Source organism: Pollachius pollachius (genome assembly GCF_949987615.1).
Source record: "Pollachius pollachius genome assembly, chromosome: 16".
Lineage (NCBI taxonomy): Eukaryota > Metazoa > Chordata > Actinopteri > Gadiformes > Gadidae > Pollachius > Pollachius pollachius.
This window is the reverse complement of record NC_136949.1, coordinates 12,732,544-12,751,760: the sequence shown is the minus strand read 5'-3', so window position 1 is coordinate 12,751,760 and position 19,217 is coordinate 12,732,544. Positions and strand designations below refer to the sequence as shown.

General features: G+C 46.7%; 1 protein-coding gene across 4 annotated transcripts in view; it reads left to right on the top strand.

Annotated features, from left to right (window-relative positions):
• Positions 1–19,217, top strand: part of LOC307087995 (protein EFR3 homolog B) — a 30,628-nt gene that overhangs the window by 1,257 nt on the left and 10,154 nt on the right. The window contains exons 1-10 of one of the 4 annotated variants that reach the window (XM_079753734.1): positions 2,079–2,177; positions 7,915–7,991; positions 9,196–9,323; positions 9,524–9,674; positions 11,367–11,488; positions 12,432–12,581; positions 15,088–15,207; positions 16,781–16,859; positions 17,361–17,496; positions 18,020–18,181. In XM_079753734.1, coding sequence (XP_079609860.1) covers positions 2,171–2,177; positions 7,915–7,991; positions 9,196–9,323; positions 9,524–9,674; positions 11,367–11,488; positions 12,432–12,581; positions 15,088–15,207; positions 16,781–16,859; positions 17,361–17,496; positions 18,020–18,181 — 1,132 coding nt within the window. In that variant the 5' untranslated portion in view covers positions 2,079–2,170. Of the gene's footprint in view, positions 1–2,078; positions 2,178–2,345; positions 2,564–7,914; positions 7,992–9,195; positions 9,324–9,523; positions 9,675–11,366; positions 11,489–12,431; positions 12,582–15,087; positions 15,208–16,780; positions 16,860–17,360; positions 17,497–18,019; positions 18,182–19,217 lie in introns of those variants that run through there. The other 3 variants (XM_079753732.1, XM_079753731.1, XM_079753733.1) reach the window with 3 other exon arrangements.

Sequence of the window (19,217 nt, the reverse complement as noted above, 5' to 3'; positions counted from 1 at the left end):
TGGACATTTTTTCTGTATGCGTGTGTTTTAAGTGTTGCCTTGTAGCCTAAGAGACGGTAGAATACAGCAACAAGGAGAGTTTGGGAGGAATCAGTTTAGTCAGTCGGTCAACGTCAGCTCAGCAGTTTTATTTTGTTGGCTGTTCTTCCTCATATAGAAATCGTTTTTTTTCTCTATTGAGTCAAGCTGTATTGATTTGTATGCTATTCAGCCAGGTCTTGCAGGGTTTCACTTGTTGTAGTTTCGCTTACTTCATCATCGGTGTCAGTGTGGGTCCTGTTTCTGCTGTTGTGCAGGAGCTTTTCTGTGTGCCTGGCTTTCGGGTGTCTGGCTGTGTTTCGGGTGTGGTGTGACTGTGTGTGTGCGTGTGTGTGCCTGAGCTTGTCATGCCACTGCCTGTGCCTGAAGCACCAGCCTCGCGGAGGCTGGCACTGGACTGTCGTACCATTCTGGACCATCGCGTTGGCAAAGGTGGGTGTGATGGCTGGTGTGTTAACCCCCTCGCTGCACTCCGGCCGACTGACTGGCTGTTCTTTGTTCAGCCCTAGGAACAGGAATACCGCGGATGTCTATTGAGTTTTCATATTATGTAAATGTATTTGTGGTATGTCCTTTATTTGGTTAATTCTTTTTGAATTGCGGTGTATTCAAGTTGGTTTTGTTTAAACAATTTATGTCTGTCAGTTGATTTAAGCCTGACGCCAAGCTTCTCAAGGATGTGAAAAGTGATATCAGACCTGATAGTTCTGGTTGAGTTGTATACTACGGTGGACCTGAAAGAGCTTAATGGATTATTTATCATGATATGTGCTGACTTGATAATCTTCCCTGGTCCATAATGCGCATTGGTTATGTTGCCAGTACTTGGGAGAGCTAAGTTTGGCCAAATGTGTGGTTGTCTTTCAATTGGCAAAGTGCAATATTCATAAAAATAAACGGTGTTGGTGTCTTTAAAAAGAAAAAAAGCAATTTTCTGTACTTTGTGAAAGTCATTGATAACCAAAACAATTAGCAGAATTTTAGCAAACCAAGACAAAGTTGTCTGGCCACAACTGGTCTTGAGTGGATGAGTGAAGTGATGGCCGGTACAGTGCTGCATTCAAGGGAATAATAATTAGCACTGCATCAGCTCTCAATAATGGTTTTGGCCCATTTAAATGAGTGTGATCGAGCAGAGCGGGCCAGCGCTTTTTCATGTTGATGAATTGCAAGTGCTGACGAAAGTGCTTTTGGTCGTTAAAAAGGGTAGATGGATGTTCTTGCGTGTGTGTAGAAATTAAATGAAGGAACAATTTCTTGATTATTTTGGACACTGAAGGCTCTTCGGTATACATTTAATTAATATTGAGAAAAACACGCTATCGGGCAATGATTGGTAGGCAGAATATTTGTGAAAGTGTTCAGTGACATTTTTTAATGTTTCTTTTAAACAGAGAATTGAAGATGTCAGTGTTTTCAAGGATCTCTCTATTAAATGTATAGCTTTATGTATAGCTTTTTAAAATGTATTTAAACAGCTGTTTGTCTTTGGCGTTTTGAAAGTTCTTTGCTGTTTTGCCTTTGCAATGATTTCAAGAGCTATAACAAGAGAGTAATAAGAGATGTTCTGCCTAGAATCACCTACGTCATCCATTATTTATAAGATTTTACAAAAATAAATGCAAATTCATTTGAGAGAGAGAAAATTCTGCTCTCGTGCTCTCCCTTCTTCTCTGTGTCTCCCTGTCTCCCTCCATCAGCCGATGTATAATCTGCAATACCCTCTTGAGGAGCGCTGTTGCAGAAGGCAAATAGGAAAATCCAAGGTCACCATCACAGCCCGCTGCGCTATGACGTTTCTTCCTCATGCCCCTTGTGTGAGTGACTGTGTGAGTGAGTGTGTGTGTGCGCACATGTGAATGCGTCGGGGGGGGGGGGGGGGGGGGGGTTAGGGGGTTTGCGTGTATAGCTCATTGCTCCAAGCTAGGCTCTGCACCAATCGCGCTCCACGGTGGCATTCTTGCTAGGTTTCTTGGTGCACGTGCAGGCAATTCCTCTCAGTGAGAGAGACTTGTGTGTGTGTGAGCGTTTTCCGTGTGTGTGCGGGTCTCTTTCTGTGAGAGAGCGGCAGAAGCTGCGTTTGCGAAGGCTGCAGACTGTTCTCTGTAGAGTCACTTGATCATCACGATCGATGTACGGTAAGAAGGAAAACAATCCCACACTTCTTTTTCTCTGCTCTGCTGTTGTGTAGGTCTTTGTAAATAGGAATGTGTTCGTATGCCTGGGGGGGGTGGTGTTAGTAAACCAGCAAAGTCCTCACTGTTTATCTTGTTTTGCCACATTCTTTAAATTATAGCGCTCTTATCTCATCCCTAGTAGACTGTGTTTAACGTCGGCTTATTTTGACAAACTAGACTCTTGCCAGAGCACCGTGCCGGACGGATAAAGCGCAACGCCACTTTTGGACATGTTTATTTTCGGTAATAACATGAGGACCTCATCCAGGATGGATTTAATGCGCTGTTAATGCCTGCGTTTGATAACTTGTATGGGGTAGCTCATGTGTTGGAGCGGGCTGAAGCTTGTGAGTGTGAAAGCTGGACAATGTGATGGGGGTGACCAACTGGAATGTTGCTGTTGACCATCGGGTATTTGTTTACCCTGGCATTGTGATTACATCCGGAGCTTCACAATTCAGTTTGAGCCTCAGGAGCGCAATAAGAACTCTTACTTTATTTTACAAATGAATATCCATTTTTTGCAGAAATCTTTATTGAGTTGAGAGCATACATGTATGTCATTGGGAAGACCCTTTACAGATACCTATTGTTAAGACATTGATGATCTCTATAATAATTGTGTGCTTTTGCAGTAACCGTATCTGCTTTGAGCTCAAGACATTTTAGGTTATTTTCCCCAGAAGGGAGTCTGGGGAAAGGTTGGTGATTGGAGGGTGTGGGGGGGCACAACAAAGTTCTTCAGACAGCCATGTCTAAGCCCCTTGCAATGCTCCACACCTCCTGTGTGTGTGTGTGTGTGTGTGTGTGTGTGTGTGTGTGTGTGTGTGTGTGTGTGATTCATAGACACTTTGTCCGCTCGGTCCCCACACAATCCCAGAGGACTTTTGGTGGGACGTGTCTGTAGATCAGTGCTGGCGGGGGGTAGCGTTAGACCAGCTTCCCGGCCGCCCACTAGGGATCAAATGCACCCTCTGAACCTGCCGTATAGATAGATGGAGGGCTGTGCTGTGCGTGGGTGCTGACTGGATTCACGACGTTCCCAGAGCCACAACAATGTGCGTCGTGACTGAGGAGAAGCGACCTTGCTGTTAAGATGGTGTAGAAGCTGTGTTTCGAATGAGCTATTTGAACCAAGTGTTCCCACTAACTGGCTAGACTTGTCTGTTGATGATAGTGGGCTATTAGCTCTCTATAGTTTTGGACCAAACTGTTGGTTAAATGACAACCTTTCTGTTACATGTTCATTACAAATGGAAAACTCACCTGATGCTTAAAAACAGAAGTCTATTTTATCTTTTGTATCTTATTCATGAAATATTTGTGTTTTATCTAGGTAGTACAGTGATGCATTAGATGCATAAGCAACGCGCTGTAGTTAACACAAAGCTAACATGGCCATTTGCAGCACCATTTTATATTTGTTTTATAAATAATGGTTTGTGTGTGTGTCTATGTGAATACTCCATCTGTATTCTTAGTGTCATCCCATGCAAGGCGTTTTGACTTTCTGTCTAACAGATGTGGCTTTCTAATCCATCACGCTATTTCTGACACTTTGCGACATCAGCTCCCCCCCGCTCCTCTCTTCATCTTGCAAGCTCGCCTGATTGGAGGTCCAAGCAAACGCTAACCTGCCCCTGTTAATTATTGTTTAAGCTATTGTGTGCAATCCTGGCGCTGACCTATGCTCCTGCGTCACTTCCACACACATGTACAGGCCTGTGTCTGTGTGTGTGTGTCTGTGTGTGGTCGGTTGGCTGGCTGGCCGTGATTTAGGATATGCCTCAGGTATGCCAATTTCAAAATAGCACGTAGGTTGTCGCTCCAACACCCTCAGTCTAACTCTCTCTCTCTCTCTGGTTTGCGACTCCAGTTGTGCCTGAGCGCGTCTAATCGTTCCCGGCTCCGTTATGTAATTAAAGCGTCTCTTAGACAACATTGAACGTTATTTTGCTGAGGTGTTTGTTATCATATACCACTGAGCTCCAAATTTTGAACATGCTAAATGTTTGTGAGCACCAGAGTCTATCCCCAAAGGAGTTGGTGACACACTCTTATTATTTTCCTTTTAAATGCTGCCAGGGCCTGTGTTGGATGTTGTTGAATGTGACCCAAGGAATTACTGCCCAAACTGTTAAATTAACTAGGTGAATGGCCTTGTCTTTGAATGACATTGAATATGTTTTGAAATAACTTTAAATCACAATTGGTTATCGACATTAAATATACTGTATAGCTGCCTTACATCTGATGCAATATGCAACATAAATCCATAGCCAAAGTAGACTAGGGTATTTGTGTGTGGATTTAATCCTCTATTTCCTGAAAGGATTCTCATGAGATGTTGATCTTCTGCTATCCCGTCATTTGATAAATATATACATCTTTAGTAATCTATACATTTTAAGTTGGCCATCATCCTAAGCTGATATGTGGGAAAGCAAACGGACGCACATGTACACAAACCCTATGCTTGTTTGTGAATGGGTCGGTGTTTGTGTTCCAGGTTCCCTACATCGGCTTTTCCATACAGCTTTGATTATCGCTAGCTTCCCTGTTGTCCTTTGACATTCTACTTCTCTGTGCCACTGGCCGCTCTTCCTCGTTTCTGTTATCCAGTCAGGTCGACCATCTCTAGCCTGGACTCAGGTAAGGAATGGAAGGGCTGAGCCCCTTAATTAGACAAATGGAGTTGACTGGTTTAAATGGCTCTTCTTCTTATAGTCTGGTTGCCGCGGTGATGGGTGACAGGCATAGTAGTGTTTGTTAAAGTGTTCGCTACAAATTGATTTGTGTAGCCACACTCAGGAGTGTGTATGTGTGTGTGTGTGCACATGTGCACATGTGGTGCAGGATCCACTAAAGTCTGCACGAGATGTCAACCTTATTTCTCAGTAGTGTAAAGGTTAGTGCTGGAGCTATAGTGTTTGCTAAAAATATAAATATGGTTTCCCTTCCATTCTTTCAACATATGTTATTTGCAGAAAGGTCAAAGTGTTGACCTTTTATGTGCATGTGGTCATTTTCAGCCATGGTAAAAATGGCAATTGTAAGGTCTGAGCATCTTATTGATTGGGTGATAAGTGTCTATGTCGTCATTGTCAGCCATGCTAAAAATGGCGATTCTAAGGTTTGAAAATCTTACTGATTGTGTCTGTGTGTGTGTGAGCGTGTGCGCATGCTCGCCTGCGTGCGTGCGTGCGTGCGTGCGTGCGTGCGTGCGTGCGTGCGTGCGTGTATCTCGTTCAGCTGTCGTGCAGGTCTGATTCGGAAAATCACCAATTGGGAGACGTCAAACAGCCCCGTTTGTACAAAAATAAGTGTTTATATACTAGGCCTGAACGATAAATCGTTATAAAATCGCAATCTCGATTCACGTGTGGATTTAGGTTTTAAATTCCTTTAATTATTAATATTTCTTAAATTAATTAATTTATTTATTTTAATTCTAAGCTAAAAAATCGGAATTCATATTTTCCCCCAAATCGTTCAGGCCTATTGTATACCCAAGCCTTCCAAGGAGACGGGAGGGATTAATGTTAGTGGACAGGAGCAATGGTGGTATGATATTCTTTATCTTGCAACGCAGCAACCACAACATACTTGAACAACACAGCAAGCACAGTCTCTCTCTCTGTATTGTGGCTATTACAGTTTTCCTATTGGCTAAGGTCAATGCCAAATGTCACTTAAAAAGATGGCAACTGACACTCGCTTGGCACAATTTCTTCAAGATCCCAGATTTACGCCTTTGACCTTCTTCCATTTGCAGAAAAAGGAGATTGTGGAGTAGCCATTTATAGCCATGTGTAAGAAAAAACGAACCAAAATACCATCGACTACCTGATATTCGATGGTATTTATAAATGCTTAGCCATAAACAGCGAACCTCCATCACCATTCAGGAGAGGCATAGTAACTGGTCTATTCAAATGTAGAAATCTGTTGATTAAGAACTCTGTCCAACAATCTCCATTATTGATGCAATCAACACATCATTCAATCTTATGTAGCATAAGTCAACATTGATCTTAAGGTCTTCAATCGGTTGCTCCTCGAGCTGTTCCAACGGCTGTACACAGTGTTGCGTTGGAATTTTCCTTTGACCTACTGAACTAGCATCTTTCAGGCACTAACCCGGCACACTGTCCGCCCCAGGCTGCCTACACAAAGGCTAATAATGGAATGGATTCATTTACAAAAGAGCCTGTTGTTGCGCACTGTTCATTAATTTCAATACTTTACTGCTTGCATGTGGGTTTAACTCTGCTGCTGCTGTGCTGTCACAGAACTGTTGGTTTTGAGCAAGCAAATATCGAGGTGGTAAGAAGCAGTCAACATTTGCTTAGTATGTTGTGTGTATGAATATGCACGTACAAAGATGTACTGGCTCCTCCGTGTGTGTTGATGTATTGGCCGAGGGCCAAGTAGATTTGCTGTGCGCTGGTGGAGAAAGGACGCAGTATCCAACGTTAATCCGTGACTCACTTGGTGAGCACCACCACCTGCCTACCCACCCCCATCCCCACCGTCACCCCCCAACACTTCATCACTTCTTACTCCTTCCTTTTAGCTCTTTATCCATCCTTCTGTCACTCCTTTCTTAAGGCCTTGTCCCTTGTTTTTTTTCTTCTTCTTCTTCTTCCTCACCGGGTATCCATCAGTGTGGTCAGTCATTTATCCCTATAGCCAGGCTGTGGGCCAAAAATGCAAGGGACGAGAGAGGGAGTGAGGGGGAGAGAGGAGTGAGGAGGAGGTGCTGGGCAGACACAGCCCATATTCCTGTTTGTAGTGATGGATAAGGGGGCCGAGGAAAGGCTATGAATAGTTCCAAAGCGCTTGGAGAGAAAACCCACAGCACTGGTCAGACTCGTGAGTCAAGTCTGGGCATGACTTAGAGTCGGACAGACGCCTTTTAAAATGCCATCATTCTTTCCCTCCACACACACACACACACACACACACACACACACACACACACACACACACACACACACAGTGTCTTCTGGGCCTCTTTCGTACCAGATTGCTGGATGATGTTTCTCCAGGAGGAGGCTCTGCCTGCATTGTCTGCCTCCACCACCAAGGTGAAGGTTACTGATAAGACTGCAGGAAGACGATGAAAGGGACAGCCTTTCCAAAGGATACTCATTCACCAAATAAACATCGGAAAGAAAGAAGGATTTTGGTATTTTTTCGGGCTTGTTGTTGCTCAAATTCTAGCAAAATATTAATATAAGTGCAGTTTGGGAAAAAACTACATGAACATGCAGATCTGCATTGCTTTTTGGTGTCGGCTCTTTTAAAAATGTATATGCTGACTTGGGCTGCTGGCGAGTGTGTGTTTGTAAAGGGGTTTACGGTGGTGTAATATTTTAGTAGGTTATTTCATTCACTAGCTTCCTTGTTGTCCCAGAGGCTCCTTATGACTCACCACTGCTGAAATTCCTGGACCAATCACATTCCAGCTGCCATTGGCAGCCTAGTTAGCTGTCTCCTTGCTGCAAAGTCACACAATGCACTGTGTGTGTGTGTGTGTGTGTGTGTGTGCGTGTGCCTATTCTTCAAACACGTATATAGTTCCCACAATAGGGTTGGTGTATCTTTATCAACCCTACACAAGAATGTGTAGGGGTGTCTTTTATCAAAGCACATCTCAGTGATGCCACGGCCTCCTGTCCTTTGTCTCCTACAGGGGTCTGTGGTTGTTGCGGTGCCCTAAGGCCTCGCTACAAGAGGCTGGTGGACAACATCTTTCCAGAGGACCCCGAGGTAAAAGACACTGAAGCTGTTCCCCATCGTGGCTGTGTTCAATGGTTAACCTGCCACCATTTATTCTTTGTTTTCTGGTTTAGATGGTTTTTCAAATGTCACAGCAAAAACCCATCACGTAAGAGCAGAGCACGAAACATGTCTTAAATGGGCTTGCTTTGTCTGAAAAGTATTATTATTCAAACTTATTTTGGATGCTCTTTGTTAATTACTAAACTTTGTCTTTAATATCTAATGAGCATTCTTCTAATCAGTTCATTTGAAATAGTTTAGCAGTAAACATGGAAATAATGCTTTGCTATATTTTCCAGCAAGTAGGGCATAACTACTAATTCACTACAAAAACCATAACCGCAAGGTCTGTAACCAACATCCTCAACAAACTCTTTTGCAATGAGTTGGTCCAGCCACAAATATTGTGTGTTGAAAATATAAATCATTCAATCCAAAAGGCATACTCCAAATAATATGGTCTGTTTGCCACCTTGATTGTTTAGTTAAATAACACTGGAATCATGTAAAGTATAGTAGATATCACAACCAGTATTCTAGGAAATTAAGATAAATTGTCATTAGTTAGTCGTCTTTAATTGGCTAAAATGACTTGGACATTTTTGAGTCAAAATAAATGTAACCAACCAGGTACAGTTCCGCACCGTTGACATGAAAGAGGCAGCATTGTGAAGGTTCTCGTTTTGCCAGTGTTTACCAGGATGAGTCAGAGAGGGAGGACGCCTGTTTGTGGGTAGTAGGTGGTGATTAGTTTAGATATGTTTTTCTCCTGTACCCATAGTTAAACCTTCAGGGTTAGAGAAAGGCCCCACTTGAACGCTCTCAAGCGGATGTTCACACTCCAAAAAACAAAATTCTAATTTGAGCTCTAAGCTCCAGCCAAGCAGAGTCTAGCTAACATAATCCCACCGGCAGTGGAGTAATAGAGCCCTTTGAACACACAGCACAGATGAGCTCAATGTGAAGTGGAGGTGTTCAAGACAACAGACTTGGGATTTCATTTGTGCTTGATAAAAATACTAAATATTGATATTGAATGTTGTATTCAGAAGCAAACACAACCCCTCTCACTTTCCCGTCCCTTTTCAACTGTTCCTGTCAAACACTTCCTATCTTTTGTGTGTCTCTCTCCCTCTCAAGCTTTTGCTGTCAATTTATCGTTCCACTCTTTTTCTTGTTTTTTCCCTCCCAGGATGGGCTAGTGAAGGCCAACATGGAGAAGCTGACGTTCTACGCCCTGTCAGCTCCGGAGAAGCTGGACCGTATCGGGGCCTACCTCTCTGAGAGGCTGTCCAGGGATGTGGCTCGCCACAGATACGGGTCAGTCTGGACTCCAGACTGAGTCCAGACTGAGTCCTGCTCCAGCACTTGCATAATTCTGCTTAAAAAAACTCTGCACGACTGCTCAAACTATTCTATTTGATTCAGTTCAAACGCTACGGACTCTTAAGAATGGGTCGACATCACTCCTCCGATGTGAACACGTGCGATAAGCCTGGCTCTCCCCTCCCCCTTTTCAGCTACGTGTGCATAGCGATGGAGGCCCTGGACCAGCTGCTGATGGCCTGCCACTGCCAGAGCATCAACCTCTTTGTGGAGAGCTTCCTCAAGATGGTGCGCAAGCTGCTGGAGTCGGACAAACCCAACCTCCAGATCCTGGGCACCAACTCGGTGAGTCACCTTGGTCCAGGCCTCTGCGACTGCCCATCTTGCGTCTCTACGAGCTCTCCTCTAAGAGGAGCGATGAGGAGGTTCTAGTGGGTCTTTGAACACCCAGGAATCACTGAATGCATACAAGACGTGACCGAGGCTGAGAGTCTGGGTTTAGAGTGCTGACAAGATGTACGATCTGAAAGGACAGACCTGTGTGATGTGTAGTCACACACGTAGCTCCACATCAGCCAGTGGCGGTGCAAACATTGTCAAGATAAATCAAATCTGATATAATGAGGCTGGGCTGTTTAGTTCTTCTCATGGGGCACAATGTTGGGCGTGCACATGAAACGATCGGGCTGACATACTTTCTGTGTGAAATGGGGGATAAAAGAAGGCTGGAGAGGGAGAGAGAAAGGGAAGCCATTGCTCTGAAGTGAGTGAGGGAGTGTAGGTTGGAGAAGAAGGACTGGGGGGCATAGCAGTCAGATTAGGAGCAGAGCAGACGGGTGACACTCCCCCTGTCACCCACACAGCAGATATGGGACTTTCTGGCACGCCCACAGATTAATCTTTCCAACATCAAACTTGCTTTAATACTACTTGGGTATTAAGGGCACAAATCTTTGTTGATATACACACTATGATACCACTGCTGCAAAATGGCTCATATATGGCATGCATTAAGCTTGTTTGTTTATAAATATAATGGTGATAATAATTTAAATAATGTTGATTTCAGACCACAAACAGACACACACACTGACACACACTGACACACACACACTGACACACGCACACACACACACACACACATACACACACACACACACACAAACACACACACAGTGGGGTTAGGATTACCGTGTGTCAGAGAGAGGTGGGAAGTGGTGGATTAGAGGATTTATCCATACAGGGACTCAAACTTGAGCCTCACCTCCCACGCCTGGTATCATTGACCTAAATAAAATAAAACAAACATCGTACAAGAGAAGCTTCAAAACAGGCTGACGGTTTCTTTAACTCATGGTAACTCTGCGGTATTGCCTCTCTTTTTGGGGTGGGGGTTCTATATTTACCATTTACCCGCAGCTTTTAATAATTCATCACTTCGGTTTATTTTTAGTTATAGATTACGTCCGTCCCGTTTCCAATTAACACACCATAATCATTTATTCATTGGTCGGCGTCAGGAAGCTAAATGTCGAGCTGAAATGGTGACATTTACTATCCCAGTGGGGGGGACCACATAGGCTTTGCTCCAGCCTATGTGGTCATGCCCCCACGAAGACTCATTATCACTGCAGAGTAGGGGGGACTTCTGAGTGCAACCCGTCAACCCCCTGTTTAGATGGCTGAAATAGACCTCTATGGCCTGCCCTGGTTCATGTAGCTGGTTTTGCTCCCTCCCCAGTACTAGGCCAGGAGAGTGTCCCCGTCTGGCCTAGTAGGCCTTTCCTCTGCCAGATTAAATATTGAAGTAACGCTGTTATCTGTGTTGTTTTATATGTCGTTTACAGCATTTTTTCGATTGGGTATTTCATCGTCGGCTGCCCCTGTCTCGGCCAGGTCTCTCTTGTAAAAGGTGGTGATGATGTCAATGTTTAGTGTTTATTGACTAACCTGGTAAGATAAAGGTTAACAACATAGAAAATAACGACCTCTACCACTGCTTTCTCTTATCCATCCCCAACCCCCCTCCTTCCAAAGTTTGTGAAGTTCGCCAACATAGAGGAGGACACGCCGTCGTACCATCGCAGCTACGACTTCTTCGTCTCGCGCTTCAGCGAGATGTGCCACTCCAGCTACGAGGATCCCGACATCCGCACCAAGTGAGTCAACCCGGCTCTTTGTGTTCTGGTTGGTTTTCTTAGTTTTGGAGACTATCGGATAATTAGTCACAGACTGCTTTGATTGGTATTCGGGTTGAAATTATTCCTTTCATTCATTTCCCTCTTCCACATGAGATACGGCTTGTGAATGTCTGGAGCTATTCTGAAGATCCAGACAAAGTAAAGTTTTACTCTGTTCAGGACTTCTAATTGGAAAGGACAATCTGTTGTATTTAATGGATGCTAACACCGGGGTGGTGGTGTCCTAACATGTTGGCGGGGTGTCCTGGTCCGACCGGTGTCCTGACATCTGGGTGGTGGTGTCGGGGTCTGACCGGTGACCAAACATCTGGGTGGGGGTATCCTGGCCTGACCGGTGACCTAACATCTGGGTGGTGGTGTCCTAACATCTGGGTGGTGGTGTCCTAACATCTGGGTGGGGGTGTCGGGGTCTGACCGGTGTCCTACCATCAGGGTGGGGGTGTCGGGGTCTGGTGGTGTCCAAACATCTGGGTGGTGGTGTCCAAACATCTGGGTGGTGGTGTCCAAACATTTGGGTGGTGGTTTCCTGACATCTGGGTGGTGGTGTCCTAACATCTGGGTGGTGGTGTCGGGGTCTGACCAGTGACCTAACATCTGGGTGGGGGTATCCTGGCCTGACCGGTGACCTAACATCTGGGTGGGGGTGTCCTAACATCTGGGTGGTGGTGTCCTACCATCAGGGTGGGGGTGTCGGGTCTGACCGGTGTCCTACCGTCAGGGTGGGGGTGTCGGGGTCTGACCGGTGTCCTACCATCAGGGTGGGGGTGTCGGGGTCTGACCGGTGTCCTACCATCAGGGCGGGGGTGTCGGGGTCTGACCGGTGTCCTACCATCTGGGTGGGGGTGTCGGGGTCTGACCGGTGTCGTAACATCTGGGTGCGTGGTCTCTGTCTCTCCTCTAGGATCCGCATGGCGGGCATCAAGGGTCTGCAGGGCGTGGTCCGGAAGACGGTGAACGACGAGCTCCAGGCCAACATCTGGGACCCCCAGCACATGGACAAGATCGTCCCCTCGCTGCTCTTCAACCTGCAGAGCGGGGAGGGCGTGGAGAGGTGAGCTCTCGGTTCACCCCGGTGGGCCATGTTTGATGGGTTTTTACAGCGTGATTAGGCCTTGGAACAATCTTTAGGGAGATTTAATCGCCTGGAATAAAATACTCTTCCACGGCGCTTTGAGCATATTGTTTTTGCGTTTTCAAGGAAAGTGGTTGCATTTGACCATTAATCTTCATGTTGGCAGAGGGGTCCTGTTTTAAAAAAGTCCTGCACAACTGTGGAACATTATTACCGAGACAAGATCACGTATTTAACAATGCTGTTTTATAATGTGCAGTGGCCCCGTTGACCCTCACACTCTCTGTTTCCAATGTTCTTGATGAAACAGACCACTATTTCCCTGGAGGTGGGAGGGACTAAGGAAGGCTCAATATCACCACCTGATAAATGAAGCTTGATGACCCCTTTCCCCCCCCGCACCTCAGTGTCAGGCCCCAACACATCACCATTCATGGTGCCTGGTGTGTTCGGTTGGGGCATGTTCGTCATGGTCAACCAGCCAACAGACACCAATGCCGTTCATCATTTCTGTCACCATTGAGTGATCGCGCTGACAGACCTGCGCCCACCCCCTGGTCATTTGCATGGACACTGGTATACACGGACACACTCGACAGCTTCCACGGACATGGTGTGAGTTGGATACTGAGCAGGTACAAAGGGAAGAGACTCACAAATGGATATGGAACAGAGGGGGTAGAATTGATGGAAGTATTAAAGTGGATGCCACGGCAATGGAAACGGAGAGAGAAATAGAGAGATGGGTTTGCAGAATATATATATATAATATATACACAGGCATGGACTTGTGGGCACGATTTCACCTGCTGCCGTCACATTGACGTCAGCAAAGGATGGAAGAACAGAGGGGGGAAGGAGACAGGGGAAGATCTGAGAGGGACAGAGTCCTCACAGACGTTTTAGAGGACTAATTCAAATTATGTCTTGATGGACAGATGGATGCCAGATCCAGCCACAGTCAGACTGCAGGGGAGAGAGAGAGTCCAGGGAGAGCCAGAATTCTGCCATCTGGGGCTTCAGCTCCCCCAATCCAAGGCTTGGCGTCCTCCATATCTTTCAACATCTCTCTATGTTCAAGTCTGCTCAATCAATACTGTCCACTGAGAGCATAAAGATCAGTACCCTGCCAAATTCAATTCCCGGACGGTCTGCGGCAGATTACAGATTTTTATATATATATTAAAGATCTCTCAATAAATGGGTTTGGACTTCGTCAAAATGAATAACTTCATTTATTTTTGGGTGTATTCATAATGCCATTCCCTGAAAGGATCCTATTAACTTGATTAGCTTCCAAAGGCTGTTTGTTTTCGACGGTTTCCTGGCAGCTCTCCGTCTTCCAGACGTTGGCTCGGCAGAAGCCCCGGGCTGCAAATGGCTCGCCACCCACCCGAGGGCGCGTCGGCTCCCTGAGCTTAGTGCGAGCACGTGGGCGCAGGACGTCCTAATGATGTCGCTTAGCGCCCAAGGTGTTTTCACGGTGAATGTGAATCCTGTAAAGCCTCGAGTCAACAAGACCTGCGAGGCAAAGCCCGCGAGCTGCCGGGGAAGTTAAGCAACGCAAATCACCTTAAATGATCGCTTTTAAAGAAAGTGTGTGAGATATTGATGAGACTCGGTTTTCCCTAGAGTATAGTTTTGGAAAAGAAAAGGCCCTCACTGCTGAAGGTGACTTATGAAAAAAAAAAAGCAATGCCAAGCCAGGAAGCCACATGGCCTTTTCCATCAGCAATAAGTGGGAGTTCTGCTGCTTAATAAATGATGTGGGCATGCAAGGGCCACCCGAGCCCAGCCCCAGCTGAGCTGGAGCTGGGCCGGTGACGTTAACAATGCATGAGATCAAAGCCCGGCTGTGTGTGTTTTTGTTTGTGTGTGTGTGTGTGTGGGCACATTTGAAGCCGTGCGTTTATGAACACAAGCGCGCATTGATCGCCATTCGTCGTTTGGCTGATCGCAGTTCCAGCATCTACAAAAAAAGTACATTACATTTCTACGAAAAAAAGAAAAGAAGAGAATGCAGCAAACACGCCCAGCATCACACACTGCAGTGGCTGCAGTCCCTCGGCTTCAGTTAGAAATACGAGCTCCTCTGATGGAGTCGTCACTCCAGGCAGTGACACAGCGACCCGGTGGGGGGCTCGGACAAAAAAGACCCAGTGAGGGGAAATGCTGTTCGCATTGAGTCATTGATCTAACCTCGCCTCCCATCCCCCCCCCTTCCCCCTCCCCCTCGCTCTCCCTTCCCTCTCTCTAATCCCCCACTTTCTGCTGTTTTTCGCTCTTCACTCTTTCTCCCCTCGCCCCTCGATCACCCGTCACTCCTCCCTACCCACTCCCTGCTTCCTGACTCCCAACACGCACTTATTGACTGCCCGGCCCCTCTCTCTCTCTCCCTCCCACCCCCCCCCCCACCTCCTCCTCCCACCCTCACTCACTCCTCTCCTCCTCCTCCTCCTGCCCCCGCCTTCCCTCCTCCTCCCAGCCGCTCTCCATCAGAGAAGGAGAAGGAGAGCCCGGTGGAGCTGACGGAGCGCTGCTTCAGGGAGCTTCTGGGGCGCGCCGCCTACGGCAACATCAAGAACGCCGTCACGCCCGTCCTCATGTAAGCCCCCCCATTTTGATTTTGAAGCATAGACATGATTGTCGTTTTTTTTGTTTTTCTTATGTCAATGTTTTTCTGTCGTGTTTTCACCTGGGGCCGGTCCTACGTGGTGGTGCTTTCTGCCGCGTGTGCGCCGTGGAGCTTTTTGATTTCCAGTGGGCTCTCACCAGCAATCAGTGGTGGTTTTGAGCTGACGGGAGGACGGCCGCGGGCTCTATAATTGCCCCGCATCATGCTTGCGTTCCCTGGTTCATCGCATCCTGCGATCTAGCTGTCTCAACTGTCCTCCTTGCTGTTTTTTGTTTGTGGCGCCATGTGTTTGGTTCTCCCTCTGGTGTGTGTGTGTGTGTGTGTGTGTGTGTGTGTGTGACTTCTTCTGTTGTTCCATCTGCGTCTCTTTCGTTTTTCCCTCGCTCATTCCTTCGCTGTTAGGTTTGTTCAACCTTGCGCCTTCTTCCAGCCCCACTGGGACTCTTTTCCTCTTTTCCTGCCTTTAGCGCGGCGTGTTCTCTCTCCCCTGTCCCCTGGTCCCTATCGATGACGACCAGCCCCACATGTCACTGTTAACATGACACTGAGGGATATCCAAAATAGTGCACCCGCTGCCAATGTCTCTCATTTTAAACCAATGTTTTATATTGATCTATTTTCTTAGATGATGCATTTGACCAAATTAAAAAACAACTCTTCAACAAAATACTTAATAACTTCTGAAAAGCTCATCTGCTTATACTGTAGTTCAAAGTGTGTGTCTATCTGTGCCATTTGTGCTCTTTGTCCTTGTGTTCTATTTTTGGTTTGCCCCCCTATCATTTAATTTTTTTAATCTCCCATCTGTCTGTTACACCTTTTATCTTACACCGGCCTGGTCTTTCTGCATCGTTCTCTATTCATCACTGTGTGTGTGTGTGTTTGTGTGTGTGTGTATGTGTGTCTGATTTGAGGGAATGTGAATTATGTGGATCCTGTGATCAAAGACATTGATAGGTTGAGTCATGACTCACCAGAGATGACGTGTTTCGAATACGAGGCCTCGAAATGATCTAGGAAGGAAAATTATTCATTGCACGCAGAAAGACAGTTCCAGAACTTTGTAGTTGCGAAGCAGTCAGCTTCCCTTATCGAGGCCTGAGTCAGCTCCTATTAGTGTTTTCAACCTTATAGCTCCGCCTACGTTGCCAGAGTTAATTCTCCGTGGACTTGCTGATATTTTTTCGCCTCGTCATCTGAGTCACGGTCAGCGTTTATCACAGGCTTAACCAAACAAATAAAATGTTTCCCTGTATGCCTTTCATTATACTACTGCTGCTGTCTTTTGTTTTTCTGTTACGTTGTAACAGAAAAACAGAGCGTGTACAAGTCAAAGTTTGACTATAGGCAAGCTAACAATTGTTCTTCGTTAGGAGTTCACTACTAGCTTGTTAGTCGCTAGTTGAAGTGCATCGAGCACGGTGCCCTTATATGGGCTGTGACTTCCTAGTTACTGGCTGGTTCCATGCCGGTCGTCAGTGCCACCGCCACTGTGTAATTACCTCCACCCTATTCCCTTCTGAATACTCCTTTATCTCTCCAGGCACTTGGATAACCACTCATTGTGGGAGGGCAAGACATTTGCTGTGCGCTGCTTCAAGATCATCATGTACTCCATCCAGGTAAGACTCTCATCCCCTGACACCTCCTCACACCTGGGCATCTTCTGTCGGTTCCCTCTTTGTCTTGTTGTCTCTTCTTTCCTTTGTGCAACTCCTACGGCTTGTCTTATCGGTCTATTTATATATCCAAGTCTGTTATCACCACCCTCGTATTCCTTTGTCGTCCTCACTTGCTCGTCGGGTTGAATATTAGGATTGTGTGAGTTTCTAGACATTGGACATTTTTTTTATTTTTAGCTTTATAATTAAGGATGCAGTGTGTCGTTTCATGCAAGCGATCCTCACGAAGCCTTTGAAAAGTTGTTATTGGTTCCGTTTTCTATTTCCTTGCACCCAGAGTGGTTGTGAATATCAAAGCCGTGTCTGCTAGGCTCAAATTTGGTTCTCTTGAAATAGTCCAAACACAGTCTGCGACTTCCCTTCAAAGTGCTTCAATGCGCCTACCGGCTGGCTCGTGATCCACCGCCACTCACGCCTCTCCGTCTGTCTGGCCCCCTCCAGTCCCAGCACTCTCACCTGGTCATCCAGCAGCTCCTGGGCCACCTGGACGCCAACAGCAAGTCCTCCTCCACCGTGCGGGCAGGCATCGTGGAGGTGCTGCTGGAGGCGGCCGCCATCGCAGCCAGCGGCTCAGTGGGTGAGTTCACACTCGCACGCACACATATACACACAGGTGTGCGCGTACGCGCGCGCACATCTACACACAAGTAAACACCCGTGCACACACACGATGACTCACATAAAATCACACCTCCATGTTGCGCTGACACCCCCCCCGTCTCGCAGATGGTCAGTGTCTCCTCACAGATTCCCTGGCATCGTGACATGTCGTTTATCTGTATACTGGATTACTTTATATCCCTTTATTGCTTTGTGCCAACGTGTCCTCCAGACAGGTGGGTTTTGCCTAAATTCTCATAGATGCAGTAAGTTTCATAATCCATCAAACATCTGTTATAGATCATAGCTTTAAGGATCACCGTCTGTAAACACGAGCATGGGTCATTTTCTGGAAAATAAATTGCTGTTCCAAGACATTATGACCAGCACTACAGAAAGCATAAAGGCCACATGCACTTCTCCATTTCGGCCACAGTATGGTGCTATTTGTCCGTTTTAACCTTTTGAGTGTGCGTGTGTGTGTGTGTGTGCGTTCCCAGGCCCCACAGTGCTGGAGGTGTTCAACACCTTGCTGCGTCAGCTGCGTCTGAGCGTGGACTTTGAGCTGACTGGCTCCTACGACCCGGGCAGCAGCATGGGCACCAAGATCATCAAGACCCACGGAGAGAGGCAGCTGCAGGAGGCCGTCATCAGAACCATCGGTTAGTGTGTGTGTGTGTGTGTGTGTGTGTGTGTGTGTGTGTGTGTGTGTGTGTGTGTGTGTGTGTGTGTGTGTGTGTGTGTGTGTGTGTGTGTGTGCCCGATACATCATTGCATCACTCCACTGTCCGCCATCCTGGTTCAGCCTGAATTTCCTCCCATCCCGAACTCTAACACCAACCTTCTAGGAGGATCTATGAGCTGTCCGCTCCCTTGAGGAGCCAGTGAACCCAAAACTGTTTTGGGGTTTTAAACGTGGTTATCAACAAAGTAATCTTCATCACCAACGTTACTGAAATAAGGCCGTAATGTAGACATCTGGAGTGAAATACTTTTGGCACAGACTCGGAGAGTCGTTCACGCCCCATCGAATGCAATAGTAGAGGCGCATCACTCCTTCCGTTGGCTAGCAGGGCCCTGAGATAGCTCAATAAGAGCTCTAATGGGATGTCCTCAGGTTTTGCCTGTCCCAACAAATGTGTTGACATCCTCAGCCAGCTCCACGATGGATGAGTCATTCCGTGTCCGCCCAGGGATAAGGCAGGGATGCCTGCCAGCCCCAAACTCCACATCCTGGAGCCGCAACGTGGTTCGGAAGAGCGCTCTTCCAGCCCATGTTCCAGGATGCCTTCAGACTGTCCCGCTGCGGCGTTGAGAATGCTCAGCCGAGTGGGGCTAACCGTCAACCCTACTGTTCTGCCAATGGATTACCAGCCTCCCACTCACTTTACCTACTCCTCAGTGTTGGTGATGAACAGCTGTCGGTAGTCTTTCCGTCAGCCGTCTTTCCAGTTCCCGGGGAGCATTGTCTCTGAGGATAGTGGCATTGAGAACGACATGACAGCCGCATTAAACAGGCAACCACTGCCTTTGGGAGACTTTGGCCCTCAGAAGAACGACCTTCGTTCTGCCACAAAGTAAATGGTAAACGGACTGCATTTATACAGCGCTTTTCTAACCAGTGGCCACTCGAAGTGCCATGCAATTACTACATGACATTCCCCCATTCATACACCCATTCACACACAGACGGTGACG